Genomic DNA, 20,269 nt, shown 5'->3' on the forward strand with positions numbered 1-20,269 from the left:
AATGGCAGGCCCTGAACTCCTGTGGCACCCTTTTGCAAGTTCACCCTAGTGGAACAAAATTACAAAATCCTGGGCCCTGAATTCTTAGCCATCAGAGTGGAAGGGGTGTATCATGGGGTACAGTACCATAAGTTTCTGGGGTACTTCCAGAAGGCTAAGTCACTCACCCAGAGGCACCTTTGGGCACCTTCTCCTGCGCTGCTTTCCAGATAACTTCCTAGGTCACTTTTACTGGGTGTAGCATCTGCGCATCCCTGCATTGGGCCTTCTCCTAAACTGACTCCCTGTTAGCAGGCCATCCCAGAACAGAGAAATAGATTGGCTTTCCTTCCACTAGTTTTGGCAGTCATGACTGCAACCCAGTTCAGGCCTTTATCTGTTCTTGCAGTGTTTGTGCCCACACCAAGAGACCCATTCAGAAACCTTGCAGATTCCTCTGACCCCTTCCCATCCTGCTCTGGTCATGATCTGCAATCTCCCAGGTCCTCATCGTAGACTTGCCCATCTCAACAGTTGTTTTACGATCCTGACTGTAATGAACCAACTCACCAAAATGGCCCATTTACCACCTTTACCACTGCATGGACCATCCATCAGCACAGGATATAGCATGGCTGTGGTTGAACCATACAGTTGCCCTTCATCGGCCCCTCAGCTTGCATCGTGTTTGACCATGGGTCCCAGTTCATTTCCTGGTTCTGGGGCTTTGGACTTCTTGGAATATATGCCCATCTCACATTGGCCTGCCATTCCCAGACAAATGGCCAGACAGATGAGACCAACTAGTCCTGAAGCAGTACCTCTGATGTCACCTCGGTTTCAAATAAAATAACAGGTTCTCTTAACAGTCTCACAATTATCCTACAGTAACTTTTTGTGCATGTCTTAGCCAGGTGAGGCCCATTCTTCACAAAATATGGGTTCCACCCTTGTTTGCACCCCACCTTATTCACACACTCGCTCAGCCCCATGGCTATGGATTGGGTACACCAGTGGGTTTTCAAATATTTTGGACTCTAAGCCCCCCTCACTCCTGACCTGCAGTCCCCTGACCCTGCTGGTGCCCCTGACTCCCAACGTGCTGGGGGGGGGGGGCATGGTCTGATGTTGCCACTCCCCTCAGGTTCTCTACCTTCCCACACATGCATGTAGCATCCCCCTTGGCCGCCTCCTGCTCCCTGCAGTCCCACACAGCCCTTTGCAAGCTGAAATGCTGCTAGCCTGCCAAGAGAAACCCATTGTTTCCCATATTTTTTCCTTTAAAAAAGAAAATCCATGGTTTTCTGCAAACCGGGTAGTAGTGGTGGCAGCAACAGCAGGCTCGGCCCAGGTGTTGGCTGCCCCAGCTGACCTCGGAGATCACAATCACGCCAGGTCTGCGTCCACCGCAGTTCCCATGAAACCTGTGGTGAGCCCCCAGGGGGTTGCATACCCCTGGTTGAGGACCACTGCAGTACATATTGATAAGATCGTGGAGGAATCAAAGCAACACTTGGAAAAGGCAAGTGCCCTACATAAGCAGTCAGGACCTACCTACTAAGTATGGTTGTCAGCCAAACACCTTCATACAGGCTGGCCTTACCAAAGCTAGACCATGACTTTAATGGCCACGTGCTCATAATGGGTCAAATCAACCTAGTAGACCTTTGAGATACAACTCCCTTGGACACTGGAGATCCACCTGATATTCCACATCTCTGTATGCAGCTTGAGTAAGTGTCAGTTCTTTTCCACACTAACCAACCTCTTACCCTTCCATAATCTAGGGACAGAAGGAGTACCTAGTCTGGAAAATTTTAGTGGAGATTCAAAGTGGAAGTGGGGAAAGTTGTACAACTTAGTAGATCTCATGTGGGAGCTTGCAGAAAATATTCATGCCCCCAATCTACTGAAAAAAAAATCCACAATGACCACCTGGGGAAACCAGTGCCTGGGGGGGGGGGTGGTGACAACCTCAAACCTGGAGCCCCTTCAGGCTGTCCTTTCGCTAAAGGAATTTATTGTAAGATGAGTATCCAGAGGACGTGGAAAAATCTTTTAAAATACTGTATTTAACCAGGAAGACGTGCAACATTTCTGTTCAGCAAGAATGAGCCCCAGTTGAGGCAGGAAACAATAACCTTATGAAAAGTTCTGAGAGCCATTTTGTTTTGCAGTGTTGTGCCAAAAGAGAACAATATTGCTGTTTTTCTTTGGGCACCTACAGATAAGCATAAAGTATATTGCAAAATTAATGAAATGATGCAGTAATTGCTGTAAAGATAAACATTATAAATGTGTCTAGCCTGATTTGGGTCACTTACCTCATGAACACTCAATGTGAATAAAAGCTAGTGAATTATTTAGGCAGTATTCCTGTACCTTTTAAAATAATTTTTCTTTCTGTATCTGCTGCCATAATGAATATGCTTATCAAGAAATGCAATTTGTTTTGTTCTGTTTTGTTTTCTTAGCTCAGTGGTGCCAGCATCTTGAGTGAGAGGAATGAAGAGGGCCACGGTCAGAGCATGAGAGTGAGATAGAAATTTGAAGAAGCCTGGGAAGGGATATGTGGACAGTAAGTGTGGCTGGCTAAAATATGTGGGTGGGATTTGATACAACTGGCAATTAAAATTCTCACTACAACATGGATTCCATTTTTTAGAGTTCTGGTTTTGGGGTGGGAGAGGTTGGGGATGTATATGCCAAGCAGAGAGAGAAGCTCCTGCCTTACCCATCATGACACTGGACAGCTGGGATCTAGGAAAAAAAACTTAAATCCCTTTGTACAGTTGTGTTTTAATACAATACAAGATGGTTAAAGGTGACCCCAAGCCTGTTGGGGAAATACAGATGGAAAGAAAAGTTAATCTAAGTGTAAAGCTGTGTAGTTTAGGTAGCAATTAGGAATTAATTCATGTGACTCAATGTGAGCAGTCACCAGAGTGAAGTAATGTCATGAAATTTTAAAATGCCAAGTAATCTGGATTAGAAAAATTGAATGTATATGCATAACATTTTCAGGTATACTACCTATACTTTGATATAACATCCTTGTGTAGGCAGGGAGTTAGTTTCTTTTGACAGACCCTACCTATAGGTGCCTAATTACATACACAATTGGACAGTCCCCTCATTAGGATGCAGGCAACTAGAATGGTCACAAACTCCTGCAAGACCATTTCAGGCTGGACATAAGGAAGAATTTCTTTACTGTCGCCCCCGAGGTCTGGAACAGTCTGCCATTGGAGGTGGTTCAAGCACCTACATTGAACACCTTCAAGAGTAAATTGGATGCTTATCTTGCTGGGATCCTATGACCCCAGCTGACTTCCTGCCCTTTGGGCAGGGGGCTGGACTCGATCTCCCGAGGTCCCTTCCAGCCCTAATGTCTATGAAATCTATGAGAAAAACAGTGGAAAGTATTTCCTATTTAGCATATAGTTGTAATATAACCATGAGTTTGAACTTTGATTTAAGGGTTTCCCTTTACTGTTAATCACTGTTGTACTGACAGATGTATAGAATTTCCATTTTATGTTCAAGTTCTCCAGCTTTCTCAACTTCTGAGCTGCTATGGGCCATCCAGGGCCAAGGGGAAGTAAGCAGAAGTTGGAGAAGGCAGTGGGAGCCTGGAGAGCCTAGTAGGAGCAGGAGTAATGGGGTGAAGGGGAGGGGTGCCCATATGGGAACCTGCAGGCCACAAGTTAACTGCGCACATGCTGCAATTTGGACAGCCCTATATTAGAGAATCCTTGTACAATCTAGTTGAGGTGGCTTCCTATGCTTTAGTTTTGGAAGCTGTTCTTGTTTCAAGTTGATTGCTGTTAGTGTCAAGTTACTGGTTTGTTTGGTTTTTTACCCTTTATCTCTTGCAGGAAAGACTCCATAGCATTTTTGGTAGTGATACTTCACAATATTTATTTGCCACTATCTGTGATAGCTTATAGGGTCTGTACAAACACTAGGTTTGCCATTAGAGGAAAGATCAATTGTCTATAGTTTGACATTTTTACTGATAATAAATATGATGTGTTCTTTCATACTGAAACTATGACCACTTGTTCATTTGTCATGACACTGACAAAGTTTGCTAGGCTTTAAAGGCAAATGGGATAATCCCACGTCAAAATAGTCCATGTTCTTCAATTGTTGAAATGTTCAGCACAAAGTGCTTGAAATTTATGTCAGTGTTTGCTAATTGGGTGCTTAAGCAACTGTACTTACTGCTATTAGTATTTCTTTTACCTCGCCCTGCTAGCCCTTCCTAGCAGCAATAGAAATTTCATATGCCTTCATTCTGTCACAGCGAAACTTCACAGCACCGTGCAGTTAGCTAGGATTTTGCATGTCAGTTTCAAATTTGCTGGGGGAATGGTATTTGGAAGGATTGATTTATAAAGAGCTTGGACTGTTTAAGTCAGAAGTTTTGTCATTGATTTATTTGGGTCTGGAGCAGAGGTACAGAATACATAGACTTTCCATGATTTGAAGCTGTGGCATATTTCCACTTGCATTATTAACACCAGGAACTGAACTTTAGAATGGAATGAATTGTAAATACATTGGCGTGAAAGCCTTAAAACTTTAAAAGGGATGTATGTAGGCCAGGTGTGGGCAAAATGCAGCCTGTGGGACGGATGTGGCCCATCAGGCCATTCTCTCTGATGCGTAGGGCCCCTAAAAAATTTAGAAAATTTAATATTTATCTGTCCCTGGCTGCCTGTCATGTGGCTCTCGATGACTTGCCGAAACTCAGTAAGTGGCCCTCCACCTGAAATAATTGCCTGCCTTGATGTAATGTAATGACATGAGCCATACAGTCAGAAGTACTAGTTTTGCAGGTAGTATTTACATCTGTATACAAGGGAGAGGCATTGCCAGTGATAGGCATGTCAGTTTAGAGGTGTCCTAATTACTAAGGCAAAACTTAAGCCAGGTCTGCACTATAAGGTTCTCTGTTATGCCACATTATGATCAGCTGTGCTTGATTTCTCTTTACTGGTTACCAGTCATTTTGTACTTTTTATTTCACTTATGTAAAGCAGTCCTAGTCTTTTCAGCTTGTCTTTTGATGGAGTTACTTGTCCACTCATTTTTGTCACTGGTCATTTTACCCCATTCTCTTTCTACTAATATCCTTTTGTGATGAGCAGGGATCCTGGTTTTCCCTGATTAAAATATACCAAATTCTTTGCTAAAAACCCCAAAATCAGTGATTAAAATTAAAGCCCCGCCCACAGCCTGCACAGCCTTGCTAGTGCCCCTCACCCCCCAGCCCTGCCAGAGGGGGCCTCCAGCTGCCAGCGGCTAGAAGCTTCTCTGCATGACTCCGCTGTTCCCTGCTGCCCTGCTTCTCTCCCGTGGGGCCTCTGAAGCCCAGCAGAGACAACCTGGCATGGCAGGCATTGGTGGAGCCAGGCAGCGATCTCACCACTGCTTGCCCTGTGCTGCCCCAGTGACACGCCTCCTACGTGCAGGGCTGTGCTGAGGGCAGTGGTGTGGGACTGCTTCCCTCAAAGCAGGGGCAGGGGGGGCAAGCAGCGGCAAAGAGATCCCCACGCAGCCCCTCTGGGTTGAGCCGTCCGTAGGGGTGTGCGAGGCCCAGGGACGTATCAGCTTGTGCAGAACCCGGGGGGTGGGGGGCAGGGTAAGCAAGCGGGTGGAGTGCAGAGCCTTGTACAGCACTGTCTGCAGGGGTGCCTAAAGTATGGGGCCCCGGGTGGTTGCCCTGATTTGCATGCCCACGCCCCTCCCCCCGGACAGCCCTGCCGCCAGGCTCCAGGGGCCCTGGGAGAGGGAAGCAGGGCAGAAGCCTGAGCCCACAGCCTGTGCCTGCCCTGGGTACAGATCTGGGGGGCACTGGTCCCACCTGCCCCCTTCAAGTGTGCGTGGCAGCAGGGAGCTGGCCTTCCCCTCCCCCACACGAGCCACCCATGGCCCCATCATACTTCCTGCTGGGGCCCTGCAGCCACGCATTGTGACTGCAAGCCTCACCTGGCTGGGCAGCATCCTCAGCCCTGCCCAGCTCCCTCTCCCCTTTAAGAGGAGGTTTGACATCTGCCTGGCTGGGGTTATTTGAGCCCGGTTCTTCTCTGCTGCCTGGGGCAGGGGTTCGGACCTGATGATCTACAAGGTCCCTTCTGACCCTACTTCTATGAATCCTCACCACACTTACCTGCTGGAGCTGCTCTGCAGGCTGCCTGGGGCCATGTGCGTGTCCATACATGTCGTGCCCCCTGTCTCTCTGCCCTCCTCCTGCTTCCTCCCATCTTCCTGCAGGCTGGAACTCTGCCAGCCTGCAGGGAGCTCATTGCAAAATGGCAAAATTAGCGGGTTTCTCTTGTAAAATGAGAAATCCGCATTTGCCTCTGGTGAAAGGTAAAATACACAGTTTACTTTGTTAAACCTGGATCTCTGGTGATGAGGGACCATTGATTTCTTATAATAATTTTTGCATTACTGCCCCTAATTCCATTGCTTAGGCCTCTGAACGTTGTTTGTTCATTTTGATTGCTCCGGCACCCTGCATTTTCCACAGTGCTGCCCAGATCTTCCCTGAGTTTTTTATAGTTGACTTAGAACCTTACTATATGTCAGTGGTTCAGATTATTCTTTTTGGTTTGGATTACCTTGGATTTGTCAGCATCTGGTTTCTCCTGGTCTCATTATTTGTTTATCTATTTTTTTAGGTCCTCCCTGATGTACCTTTCAGTCTTTCCTGTTGATCAAGTTAAATAGATTTTCATCTAACTTCTTCAACATACTGCTCCTTATGTTTTTCCAAGTAATTTTTATATGAATATAAGTTAACGAAAATTATGCAAAAACTAATTTGAACTTTATGCTAAATTGAAAACTGACCATTAACTTTTCTCTTTGTTCTCTTGCTCTACCTGGTTACTAGCTTGGGACTGCTTTATTTTCATTTAGTAATTTAAATTTTTAGAAAAGCTGTTGAAAAACTGTTCTGTTTTTTTTTTTTTTTTTTTTTTTATATATATAGTTTTGTTAATATGCTCAAGGAATCCCAATAGAATAGAGGAATATAATTTTCCTGTACAGAATCTATACTGATGTATCCCTATCATGTAACTTCGTTCCTTTGTGTACAGATGGGAAAGATTTCTAGTGCAACAGATATTCCGCTCCTGAAAGCAGTAAGTGCCACATTACTATCAGGAGTCTGTGGACTGATTTACGTGACTGATGTAAACCTATATCCCACTACAGTGCAGTGTAATAATGCAATTCATAAATGCAATTTTATTGACCCAAGAAGTTGTCTTCCATTCTTCTGTCCTTCCCTTCATCTTATCCTTCTCTTATTTTATTCTTTCACTTTCATCCTTTTGTCTTCTTCCTTTTGTCCTCCTACCATGCTGTTCTTCTCTGGGCTCTTCATTCATAATCAGTTCTCTGTGTCTTCTCTCTATCTTGCTGCTAGGATTTTGGCCACCCAAGGGGTGCCACCTTCTCTTCTCTACGACCTATTCTCCTTCAAGATGATTTCATCTAGAAAACAGGTTATGTTTTGCAGTTAGTTAAAGAAAAAAACTGTGTTCTGATCCTCTGAAGGACGCCAGTCAGTTGGCTACTCTTGTAAATCTTGTGTGCTTGGCCATTTGCCTACAGGAATTTAGGGTCCATGGGAAGCTAGGTGGTGTTAGAAAGGATCTGCTGGAGCAGTGAAAGGTACTGCACATAAAATAGTAGATCATTATTTTTGGTATTTTAGTGCCACCTGGAGGTTGGAGCTGCTGGTTGCAAACAACATTGTATTGTCAGAGATTTCACTTTGTTAGGTAAACCCTTCAACTAACCTCAGTGTTGGAGCATCCAGTTCTCACAAAAAGGCAGTTCTTAGAACGCTTACAATCTCTCTCGTGAGTGCCAAGCAAAATGCCTTCACATGCCATGCACATGTGCCAGAGGTTGCCTACCCCTGTGCTAAAATAGACTTAGATGTGGAGAATCTTGAAAGGGTCCAGAGAAGGACCCCAAGAATGATGAAAGGCCTGGAGGACAAACCTTATGAGGAAAGACTGTACAGGCTGGGGAAAAGAAGGCTGTGGGTGGACCTGGTGGCTAAGTATGTAAGGGGTGAATATCTGGAGCTGGGAGAAAAACTGTTCACTAGGGCATCCCAGGGGAGAACAAGGAGCAATGGCCCTAAACTGTTAAAGGATGGTTTCAGGTTGGATGCAAGGAAGAACTTTATGGTAAAGGGGTGACCAGAATCTGGAATAGACTTCCCAAGGAGGTGGTACAGTCCCCAACCTTGGAAGTCTTCAAGAGGAGACTTGAGGGGGCACTCAATGATCTTTCCATCCCTTAATTTCTATGATTTAGGATTCTTTCAATACTGAAGCATGCCTTATCTGCTACTATGTAAATAATACCTCTCCATGATTCTGCAGTGATAAGTGTAGCAAAATTGCTCCAGCCTTTATCTATAAGGTTAGTTCTTTATATGAAATTAGAATCATAAAATCATAGAAAATTAGGGTTGGAAAGGACCTCAGGAGTTCATCTAGTCCCGCCACCTGCTCAAAGCAGGATCATCCCCAACTAGATCATCCCAGCGAAGGCTTTGTCTAGCCAGGTTTTAAAAACCTCCAAGGATGGAGATTCCACCACCTCTCTGGGTAAACTGTTCTAGTGGTTTTACTACCCTCCTAGTGAGAGAATTTTTCTTAATACCCAACCTAAACTTCCCTTGCTGCAACTTGAGACCACTGCTCCTTGTTCTATCATCCACCACCATTGAGAACGGTTTAGCTCCAACAAGTCACTTGAATTTAGTGGTTTGTTGCCCCAGCAGTAAAATGGACCTTTGTATAGTTTACCAAAAGGGAAGGGGGAGTTTCAGCAGGAAATGCAGGAAGAGTTGTCAATTTGTCCGATTCTGTAGTTTACATGAATTTTTCTAAAGGAAGCCTCTCTGGTTCAGAGGTGGATAAGGAGAATATTTTTCTCACTGTGCCTTTTACTATGTGCTGTTAGGGGGCAGTAGTTTCTTTTTTCCAAATAATGGTGATTTCATAAACCTTACTGTTTCTGTCTTTGACAGAGTCCAGTGCACATAGCTGTTTTCCATAACTGACCAATGAAGGAAGCTAAGTGGGCCAAGTCCTAGCCTGCAAGTTCTTGTTGAGAACACTTTGATGGGGCTCAGTGTATGCATGGTACTGTGAATAGATCTCTGTGTAGGACATTTATATACCCTTTTCACTTCAGAGGCTAATTTAGCCCACTTAGCTTCTTTCATCGCAGCTCCCTTGGTGGTGAGCTGGAAATGCTTTCAGCAGGGCCAGTGGGCCAGACTCAGAGGTGGGTCTTTTGGACTGTGAGTATTCCTGTGGGCCAGATGTTTAACACCCCAAATTATATTTTTGTTCTTGCTAAGCAGCATTCAGCCAGTAGAGGGCAACAGGCTCAAGCATATGTGATTCAAGTTCTACTGAAGTCATCATCCTAAAGCATTTTTTGCATGAATAGGAGCAGGATAGGGTGCCAGAATATCCACAGCAAATATAATTAAATAAATTTTATTTTACTCTTTCATATTTAAATTCAAGTGCATGTTAGTGTTTTTAATGACATCTGTTTGGAAAGTTATTTAAGTTTTGTGAGCTAGAGGGAGACATTAGAAGCATGAAATAAACCAGATTTGAGTTACTCTTATCATTCTGAGTAACTTTTAGTTGCATATAATTCTTAACCAGTTTACCCTTTCTCCAAATCCATAGAAACTTTTAAACTTTTGTAATTTTAGGGACAGATGAAACTTTCCAAATATATACAGTGCTGTTTAACAAACTGGGTACAAACATTACTTTAATTACTTTATTTTGATGTCTTCTAAAAAATATGGTCCAGCTTACTATGAGATTACTCAAAGCTATGTTGACTAAGGAACTACATGAGCAATAATTTATAAATAGTGAATAATACCAATGCATATCCTGCCTGTGGAATTTGTAGATTGTAAGAGAAAGAACTTCTGTTAGTGAAGTTGGTACAGAAATGTGCACATTTCAGTTTTGGCTCAATTGCTTTCCATTTTAAAACCAGGCTAGTAACATGAAATCAAGAGAACCTAAATTATAAAATTGTTTGGTTTCTGTGTTTGGTCATTAGTGAATGTATTGCTTTTGCCTAGCCACTTGCCTTCAATTTGATCATCTATCCTGTCAGTTTTCTACTTTTCATGGTCACTAAGTAGTTCCTGTAAATACTTTTCTTGTTTCTGCAGGAGGAAGGTGAAATGGAAGGTGAGGCAGTTGAGGCTATTGTGGAGGAGTCTGAAACTTTCATCAAGGGAAAAGAAAGAAAAACCTATCAAAGACGCCGTGAAGGTGGACAGGAGGAGGATGTTTGTCATATCCCACCTAACCAAGCAGATGGGGGTGAAGTAGTGCAGGATGTCAGTAGTGGTGTGCAGATGGTGATGATGGAACAGCTGGATCCAACACTCCTTCAAATGAAGACTGAAGTAATGGAAGGCACTGTGCCTCAGGAAACAGAGGCTACAGTGGATGACACACAGATAATAACACTTCAGGTTGTTAATATGGAAGAACAGCCTATAAACATTGGTGAGCTTCAGCTTGTCCAAGTACCTGTTCCAGTGACTGTACCAGTTGCCACCACTTCTGTGGAAGAACTTCAGGGAGCGTATGAAAATGAGGTTTCAAAAGGAGGCCTACAAGAGGGAGAGCCTATGATCTGTCACACGCTCCCTTTACCAGAAGGTTTCCAGGTAGTGAAAGTAGGTGCAAATGGTGAGGTGGAGACACTGGAGCAAGGAGAACTTCAGCCACAGGAAGATCCCAATTGGCAGAAAGATCCAGACTATCAGCCACCAGCCAAAAAAACAAAGAAAACCAAAAAGAGCAAGCTTCGTTATACTGAGGAAGGCAAAGATGTGGATGTGTCTGTGTACGATTTTGAAGAGGAGCAGCAAGAGGGTTTGCTGTCTGAGGTCAATGCAGAAAAGGTGGTGGGCAACATGAAGCCCCCTAAACCAACAAAAATAAAAAAGAAAGGTATGTGGCTATTCTTTCCCTAGCCCTTTTACAATATAGATATCAAGAAAGGTGCATACAGTAGGTCTGAAAAAAGGAAGTCAAATGTGTTACTAAACTCCTTTGGAAATAAGGGCTTTACTTACATTTTAGAAACACTTTTGTAGCCCTACTGCAAAATAGCTGGGAGTCTGGTACTTTATCATCGTTATTCCCAAATAAAGCTAACATGTACAAAAATTATATAATCTTTCCTATTTCCCTGAATAATACAGACATTAGCTTTCAAGATTTTATTTTTATATCAGAAAATAAAATTCAAGATATATTTTTTCTCTTTGGCAAATGATTTGACATCAGAAGAATACATCTTTGTTTTGTGTTTATAAATAAAAATATTTTTTTAAATTATGGAACTACTCATTTTATCCTCTGAATAGGGTGGAGGAAGAAGTTGATTAATGATATACCAATTAAAATTCGAAGATAACAGTTTAATACTCTGTATGGCTAATCAGAATCTTGATTAGTTTTAGTTATTAAAGTTTCTGCTGTCTTTTAAGTGATGATAAGGAAATTAAAGATTTTTGGAACTTAAGTTATGTAATGCTGTGGAGCAGGTAGGTAGCTAAAGATGATTTGTTTTGTGGTCAGGTGTAAAAAAGACATTCCAGTGCGAGCTGTGCAGTTATACCTGTCCACGTCGTTCCAACTTGGACCGGCACATGAAAAGCCACACTGATGAAAGGCCACATAAGTGCCATCTCTGTGGCAGAGCTTTCCGGACAGTCACGTTGCTGAGGAACCACCTCAACACTCACACAGGTATTATATGCACTGATAACATTGTTTTTGGAGATTTTTAGAGTTACAGTCCTGCTTTCTGTATGGAAATAAGAATGCTGTAGGGTCCTGTGGGATCACCCTGTAGGAAAGGAGTTACATAATGCTGTTTGTTTGTAATATGAACCAAATCAGATTTGCCTTTTTGCTATATTGGGCCAGTACACAACAATAGGACCTCAGTCAGTTTTATAGCAAACTTGTATTGAAGCTAATGGAAAGCTCCCCGTAACTTCTGTGGGAGGTGGTTCAAGTTTATGGCTTGGGATGAGTTATCTGGTGATGCTGCTGCTCTTTGCAGGCAGGAAGGACAAGCAACCAAAGCAGAACAAACAGACCAGGGGCCAGAGATACTCAAGGAGAAATGCAGGGTGGCGAGATTAATAAAATGTTTTTAAAAGATATTTGGTACTTCCTTTTAGTATAACAACTTTACCTGTAGAAGGGCAGTAGGTAGTTAATTGAACCAGCAACCAGAATAAAGCATGCCTCTTGTTCCTGTCCCATCCCTGGCAATGTGATTAAGTAGATGAAACTTTTCCTTATCCCTCATTTCTTTACATACGCAGTCTTTGTAAATAACTGTTCAACTACTGTAGAAGATGTAATAAATTCTCGTGTAGCCTATTTTTGCTATAGTCTCTCAATTTTTTTCCGAAGTATGAAGCCCCAGTTCTCAGTTTATAATGAGTAAAGCTAGCATGTACTTTTTTCCCCCCTCACCAACCTTCAATATCTTCCTGTCTTGCAACAAATGTTTAGGTACTCGTCCTCACAAGTGCCCAGACTGCGACATGGCCTTTGTGACGAGTGGAGAGTTGGTTCGGCATCGCCGTTACAAACACACTCATGAGAAACCATTCAAATGTTCAATGTGTGACTATGCTAGTGTGGAGGTAAGTTTGGGTTTAACAACATAAGCAATCTTTCATGTTGCATGTAGAAAACCTCTGTTATCATTACCATTACCATTATAAACTTGTTATTTTCAGGAGGTCATGCCTTGTCCATAAACCTGGCCCTGGGTAGAAACTTGTTTTAAAAAACACTCTGTCCTTAAAATCAGGTTGGTATTTTTTGGTTAAAGAGGACCTGGTTCTAGAATTTGCGCGCACAGGCTAGAACTTTCCAACTGTTTAGATTTAGATTAGACATTAGGAAAAATTTCTTTATGGTGAGGGTTGCGAAAATCTGGAATGGGCTTCCAAGGGAGGTAGAGGTCTTTAAGAGGAGACTAGATAAGCACCTAGCTGGGGTCATCTGACCCCGGCACTCTTTTCTACCCAGGGCAGGGGGTCGGACTTCAATTTACTGAGGTCCCTTCCAACCCTAAAAATCTATGAATATCTGTGAAATCTATGTTCTTGTGGGGACCCAGTATTGGCTTTTATTTAAAAATAACTTTTCAAGATTAATTTGCTGACTTCCATTGGAGGGGAGGGGTTAAATGCACTTCACTTAAATCTCAGAGTATTTATACCCCCAGGGTTTTGTCAGCCTGTTCCTTAAGAATGAACTTCTGCTGGCAACCTGAGTGATTACTTGACAGCCCTAATAATTATTAATCACTGTTAACATGTGAAATTAACACAAAAACCAATTACTGTGCTAATGTTTCTAACGTGTTAATTGTGCACATGGTTTTGGAGCCTGTGGCCAGGCTCCTCTTCACTGCCGTCATCAGCACCTCCGGCAGGGCAATGATAGCAGTGCAGAGGAGCCAGAGGGCAGCCCAGGCTTCTTGAATTCCAGGGGCAGGGCACACGCACGCACGCAGGTAAGTCTGGTGGGGTGTCAAACCTCATGGTGAGGGATGGAGTAGGTTGGAGCTGCAGGTGGCTCATCCCAGCAAGGAGGGCCTGGAGGGCATATCCTGCCCCAGATTTGTGTGCAGGGTAGAGACTGGCTGCCCACTACAAGCTGGAGGTCTGCTGCCTTTGCCCCAGGAGCTGTGCAATGCTGGATGAGTATGGGTCACAGCACAGGTAGTGTGCAGCTCCCAGGGCAAAAGCAGCAGGGTGCATGGTTGCAGCAGGCAGCCCACCTCTGCTCTGCGCACAAATCTGGGAGACATGCCTGCCACGCCTCCCCCCAAGGCTGTGTGCAGCAGTGATTCATACATAACATCAGTTTGGATGCTTTTAGGCATCCTACCTAATAGTGAATACTCACCACCTTGCCTTGAGGTGGCCAAGGGCACATTTAGTCAGCAGTTGCTACGGTGATTGAACTTTTTTTTTCCTGGAGGTATAGATGCTCTGTGTGAGGCTTTATCATCCATACAAAAGAAGGGGAGGATAGGGCTGTTGGGGATAGGTGTTAGCCATTCCATTTATTATGCTGGAAATAACAGTGGGAGCTGCTCCCCACCTTATCAGGGAGGCATGACTGGAATTATGGAAGATTGCAGCATTGGATCATCCATGCATGACACCCTTGCTGCTTATCTTGCATCTGCAGCGCTTACTCTCTCCCAGCAGTCAGTCCTCTTCTCCTATATCCAGAACTGGTTGTAGACAGTTTGCAGGTGCCCCAAAACAAGCTGTTCTGGATTTCTTCATCATCTACCAATTCAGTAACCTGCTGACAGCTTGCCACAAAGTTCCACTTTTTGCCTTCTTAAAACTTTAGTCACTTGCCTGTTGGTGTTCTGGAAGACCACCTCACAGCAGGCCAATCATGTAGGCAAGAACCATCCTATAATTGCAGGTTCAGCATCACAATGCCATGAATATTGCTAGAATTCAGAGGTGTTTGGCCTCTATCTTCAGGAGCTTGGGGTGGTAGACCTCTATTCTTGTACCTTTGCACTGAGAAATCCTCAGTGCCATCTTCCTGCATGGTTTGTGACTAGCAAAAGTGAAGACCTGGAACTGGGTCCTTTGGACTCAAACTCCTAGAAGATATGGCAAATCCTATCATAGGAAGTCTCAAGGCTGAGCCACAAGCAACACTGGGCTCCTGGTTTTCTCCCCCCAGTGACTAGCAGTGAGGTGCCATACTAGTCACTGACTGCATGAGGTCTGAGCTGGTATGACTGGGGTATTAACTGCATATCTGTCCATGACTATCTCAGCAGAATCTTAAATTATCATATAAACCTTTTTATACCAGTTCAAGAGTTTGTCTATCCAAACTCTTTAACCCAACAGAGTACTTCAGGTTGCATATGAAGGATTTTGATCGTTTGTGTGAATTGCTGAATTTCTTGGCTTGTATTGTCTTAAAACTTTGACTTGCCAAACTAACACTAGCTCCATTCTTGGCTTTCAGGTCAGCAAGTTGAAACGCCACATTCGCTCTCATACTGGAGAGCGTCCATTCCAGTGTAGCTTGTGCAGCTATGCCAGCAGAGATACTTACAAACTGAAGAGGCACATGAGAACCCACTCTGGTATTGATTCCATACTTTTAATATCCTCTTTGTTTCAGCATAGAGGCTCAGGGATTCTCAAGTGTATTAGAGTTCTCAGCGGGTGTTACTCTGCATTAGGCACAATAAGGCTGCTACATGCTTATATGAAAAAGTTACGCAAACTCCGCCAATGAAGAAAATGCAGGAAGACTGATCAGCAGGGATCCCGGTTTTCCATTTCCCATGGAAAAAAGGAGAAAACCACGGATTTCCCCTTATCAGAGAAAACGTGGATTTTACCTTTTAGCAGAGAAACCCCTGGATTTCCCACATTTGCAAAGAGCTCCTGCAGGCTGGAACTCTGCAGAGCTGATTGCAAAATGGGTGGGAAACCCCCAGGCCTGCCCAGAGGAGGAAAGGCAGGGCCTGAGGCTTTTAGTCAGTCCCAAGGCTTGCTTCAGGTTCACTTTCCTTCCTGTAAAGTTAGGTAAGTGGGGGAAAGCTGGGTGCAGGGAGCTGGCTGGGGGCTGAGGTGTTGGTAAAAGATATGGAGTGCCTGGCTGGCTGTAGGCCCAGCCAGGCTCGGTGCCTCCATGTGGAGCTTCCCTTAAGGGCCAATACCATGCTGCACCACTTTCATGTGCTGCCGGCCAGGCAGGCACTCCGTGTGGGGCTTCCCCAACACCTCCCCCTCCCTCAACCCAGGTGGGCAGGCAGGTGGGGATGGAGCACGTTCAGGGGTGCCGCTGCAATGTCTCCCTCAGTGCCTTCCCATACTTTCCTTCTTTCCCAGGGGAGGGGGAGGGCCATGTGGCACACCACAGCGCCTCCCTGCCCCCCCCCACTTCAGCCCACTTCCAGGGCTGGGGTGGGGGTGAGGGCAGCAGTGCCCCTCTGTGGGCCATACACGTGCTGCCCAGCCGGGGGGGAGGGGTGGTTCTGATGTGGTAGCTGCTGCTGCCATGGTGCTTTTGTGCAGCTGATCACATGTCTGGTTCCACAGGCGAGTGGCACAGTAGCTGCAGTGGCGGCCACCACATGCGAACCCCAGCTCCCTGCAGGAGTTCTCCCCTAACCGGCAACATGCAGATGGGGGATGAAGGAAAGCAGCGCAGGGCACGGCAGTAGCGGCTGCGGTGCTGGCCGCCCTGTGCGAACCACCTTCCCCCACTTCCCCGTGCCCAGGCGGTGCATATACAGCCCACAGAGGGGCACCACTGCCCTTGCCCCCCGGCTCTGCTCCTGGAAGTGGGCACAGAGAGTGAGCTGGGGTGGGGAGTTGAGCAGTGTGCAGCATGGGGCTGATGGCGCCCAGTGTACCCCTCCCTCTCCCCCAGGTAAGATGGAAAGTATGGTAAGGTGCAGAGAAAGACACCACTGCCGTGCCTCTGGGCACATTCTACCCCCACCCACCTGCCTGACCCGCACACACCCCTACCCCATATTCCCCCCCATTCTTGATCTGGCTCCCCCCAGCCCCTTCCCTTCATCTGTCTGTGTATGGGGGGTGCCTTTCATTTTAATCACGGATTTGGGGGGTTTTATCAGAGAATTTGTGATGGTTTTTAATCGGGGGGGGTGGGAACCAGGATCCTTGCTGATCAGTGCACCTAAATCTACAGACTAAAATTTGTTACTGAATTGAGAGATGCAAAATTGGCTAAAAAAATTAGTCTCCAGTTTTGTCATAAAACTAATTACAAAATACTGGCATATCTTTAAAGTACTATGCTGACATAAATCACTTAATATCAGTATTCCATTTTCTGGCTGCACACAGAACATTAAGGTGACATTTGTTCAAAGTGTAATACAGGAATGTTTGTTAATGGAGTTTGTGAAAATCCTATAGGTAACTTTCCTGTTCATGCTAGAAGCCAGGGTTTCCTAAAAGTGAACCACAGTGCAATGCAAGTTCTGCTGCTGAAGCAGGAAGGAAAACATGTTTTAGCAAGTTTAAGTGTGCAGGGAAGGCCCTTAGAACTCGAAGCAGAAATCGGGTTGTGTTTCCTACTAGAGGTGCACTGATACATTGGTCCATATCATATCAGCGCCAGTAAAAGGAAAACTGACATTATGGACAATAAATGCTGTTTGCATTTGCAGTTGCACATGCACACAACCAGCCTAGAGCTTGGAGAGAAGCATCTGGCTGGTAAGTCTGTTGGGGAAGGGTTGGAAGGAGGGAAGGCGGGGGGGGAGGCAGCAATCAAGGTCCCTGCGATGTGGGGCTGGGCGTGGGATGGAGCTGTGAGCAGCTCAGGTGGGGGGCGGCTCCTGCCACTGCGCCCACCCCGGGGGAACCATGGGGAGCATGTACCCCCAGATCTGTGCATGGGGCAAGGGCAGACTGCTGGGGCTGGGGGCGGCATTGGGCTCTTCCCAGTTGGGCTGGGGCTGGACTCAAGGCGGGTGGCAGTGACGGCACTGGGAGGAGGGGCTCTGGAATGGTAGCCCCCCTTCCAGTGTCGCCATTGCCCACTCTGAGTACAGCTCTGTCCCCCTCCACCCTGCCCTCCTGCCCCACTGGGAAGAGCCTGATGCTGCCTGTGGCCTCAGCCCACCCTCACTCCTTGCACAGATCCGGGGGGCACATGCCCCCCATGGCTCCCCTGAGGTTGCATGCAGTGGCAAGAGCTGCCCTCCCACACACCCCACAGACAAGCTGGTTGTGGCTCTGTCCCAGCCCCACTCCCTCACTTCAGGGGCCTTGATCTGCACCTCCTTTCCTTCCCCCTCCCCTCTCCCCACAGCACCAGCTGGGCGCTGCTCTCTAATCTCCCAGTTTGCTTATTGGTAAATGGATCAGTATTGGCGGACATGGCTTGTTGATAACGGCCGATATGGCTTTTTGGCCATCAGTATTAGCCCAGAAAATTTTTATTGGTACACCCCTATTTCATACATCTTGTTACGCAGCACACAAGTCCCTTACAGATCTCTTCTCCCGAATCCAAATTTGAACTGCTTCTCTTGTGGAGGTACGGTTCAATTGTCAAACACTGCACAGACCTAGTAGATACTAAGATTTCCCAAACTCTTCCTATTGTTCCCTGGCCTCTAAAAATGGTTGCCATTAAATTGCTGTGCCAGCAGCTTTGTCTTATGGCTGCTCTTTCCAATCCAGGTATATTTTGAGACTTGACTTATTAATAAAACTAACCACTTGTGCTAATTATTGTTTCTTTTTCCCTACCACAGGAGAGAAGCCATATGAATGTTACATCTGTCATGCTCGCTTTACTCAGAGTGGCACCATGAAGATGCACATTTTGCAAAAGCACACAGAGAATGTGGCCAAATTTCATTGCCCCCACTGTGATACTGTCATAGCAAGAAAGAGTGACTTGGGTAGGTACTTCTTAAATGTGTTGATTAACAATGTAAGGTTCTTTAAACAAATAATGAAGTTGTTTAACTTCGTGGAAGAGGAAGCATTTTTTAAAAAAATCATAGGCTTTAGTAGAAACTATATTGCATAGGTTATAGAGCTAGAGTGGTGCAGAATAAGGGACATGTCAGCCTGAATAAAGTTAGCTGTTAATAAAGATTAATTGATTTATAATAGCAGCCAGTTGCTGTGAAGGTATTAGTTACTTCTACACTATTCCAGTATAGCAACATGTTTGCCATGCACACAAAACAGGTCATCAGTCTGAAGCCCATTGACCTAAACAAAAATAAAACTTTCAGTTCCATATGTTTAAGGCCGGAAGGCTCCTAGGTCATCTGGTCTGATGTCCTGTATATCACAAATGATTTCATTTCACCCAGGTACCCCTTTACCCTTTTTTGTTAGTCTAAGCATTTTGGCCTTCAGGAAAGTAGGCTGCACATTCACAGGCAAAGAACAGGAAAGGTAGAAGTGCTGACATTGCCTGATGCTTTTGTACTGGCTGGGAATTGATTTAGTGAGACATGATTCCAACAGGCTAGCCATGCTGTGTGCAATGGTCAGTGATGGAAAATTGCAGAGATTCCCTTCAGTTGAATTTGTGGGGAGAATTTCTTCACGACCTCAATCTGATGAGGTATTGCTACTCAGCATGCGAGCAAACTACGCCAGCTAAGCAACCAGAAGGGATTATCCATACCACTCAGATCACTTGTCCAACCTGCCTAGTCTCCAGTTCAGCAGTGGCTAATCTCTGCTTCAGAGGAAGGCACGCAAGATACTCCACAACAGATTGCATCTGTCTAATTGAACATGGGTTGCAAATGAATTTTCTTCACCATTGCAGAAAACTATTTGAAACCCTGAAGTATAAAAAAAACTAATTTATTTTATACTTACTGCTCTGTATTAACATGGTTCGTGCAGCCGTGCTCTTCCCTTGTCTGTGAATGGACAGGCCATGGATAGGGAGATTTACATATTCAGAGGCTAGGATTGTAAGCTCAGAAGGAAGTTTCATAGTATTAAGTATTGCTTTCCCCCAAAACACGCATGTTAAACCATCACATTTTCTTCCAGCAGATTGACTAAAGGTTTTTTACTTTCCAGGTTTGTCTTAAACTTAAGTCACAGACGTGGGGGGGGGAGAACCCCTCAAAACAGCCCTTTACTTTCAGCTCAGTGCACCCCCACGCCAACCGCAGTGTATGCCCAGAAAATGCGTTGCTTTAGTTCGACCCAGCTCACCCAACTTCTGTGTAGATTGAGTACTTCAGCAGGAATTTTTGGTGCTTTTATCTAATAGCTAATTGAATCCGCTATTAGATAAAAGTGCCTGATCTATACTGAAGCTGGAGAGCTGGGACAAACTAATATGCTTCCTCTTCCATTAGAGCACTGTTTTGTTCTGATTTGGTTTGGTTTTTGTTTGTTTTTTTTTCATATCTGTAAATCTACCCCTTGAGTCTCATTTTGCAGTCATAGGATATTTTTATACCTTTGTCAACAAGTTTGGAAAGATTTCCAGGATCAGGTGGGCGGGGGGGGGTTGTTTATTTGTTTTTATTCTATCTGTTGTCTTATGCAGTGACTGCAGTACCTCTCTTCTCTTCCATAAGCTGTATTATGTTGAGCTCCTTTAGCCTCATACTATAAGGCTTTTTTTCA

General features: G+C 44.9%; 1 protein-coding gene across 2 annotated transcripts in view; it reads left to right on the forward strand.

The window, feature by feature from the left end:
- The first annotated feature begins 2,412 nt into the window (after window positions 1-2,412).
- The window catches only part of CTCF (CCCTC-binding factor), a 29,189-nt gene continuing 11,332 nt past the window's right edge, over window positions 2,413-20,269 (forward strand). The window contains exons 1-6 of one of the 2 annotated variants that reach the window (XM_019535562.1): window positions 2,413-2,557; window positions 10,238-11,030; window positions 11,664-11,834; window positions 12,615-12,748; window positions 15,126-15,246; window positions 18,409-18,558. In XM_019535562.1, coding sequence (XP_019391107.1) covers window positions 2,549-2,557; window positions 10,238-11,030; window positions 11,664-11,834; window positions 12,615-12,748; window positions 15,126-15,246; window positions 18,409-18,558 — 1,378 coding nt within the window. In that variant the 5' untranslated portion in view covers window positions 2,413-2,548. The remainder of the gene's footprint in view (window positions 2,558-10,237; window positions 11,031-11,663; window positions 11,835-12,614; window positions 12,749-15,125; window positions 15,247-18,408; window positions 18,559-20,269) is intronic. The other variant, XM_019535561.1, reaches the window with a different exon arrangement.

The sequence above is a fragment of the Crocodylus porosus genome, unplaced genomic scaffold, assembly GCF_001723895.1.
Source record: "Crocodylus porosus isolate Cpor-Errol unplaced genomic scaffold, CroPor_comp1, whole genome shotgun sequence".
Classification (NCBI taxonomy): Eukaryota; Metazoa; Chordata; order Crocodylia; family Crocodylidae; genus Crocodylus; species Crocodylus porosus.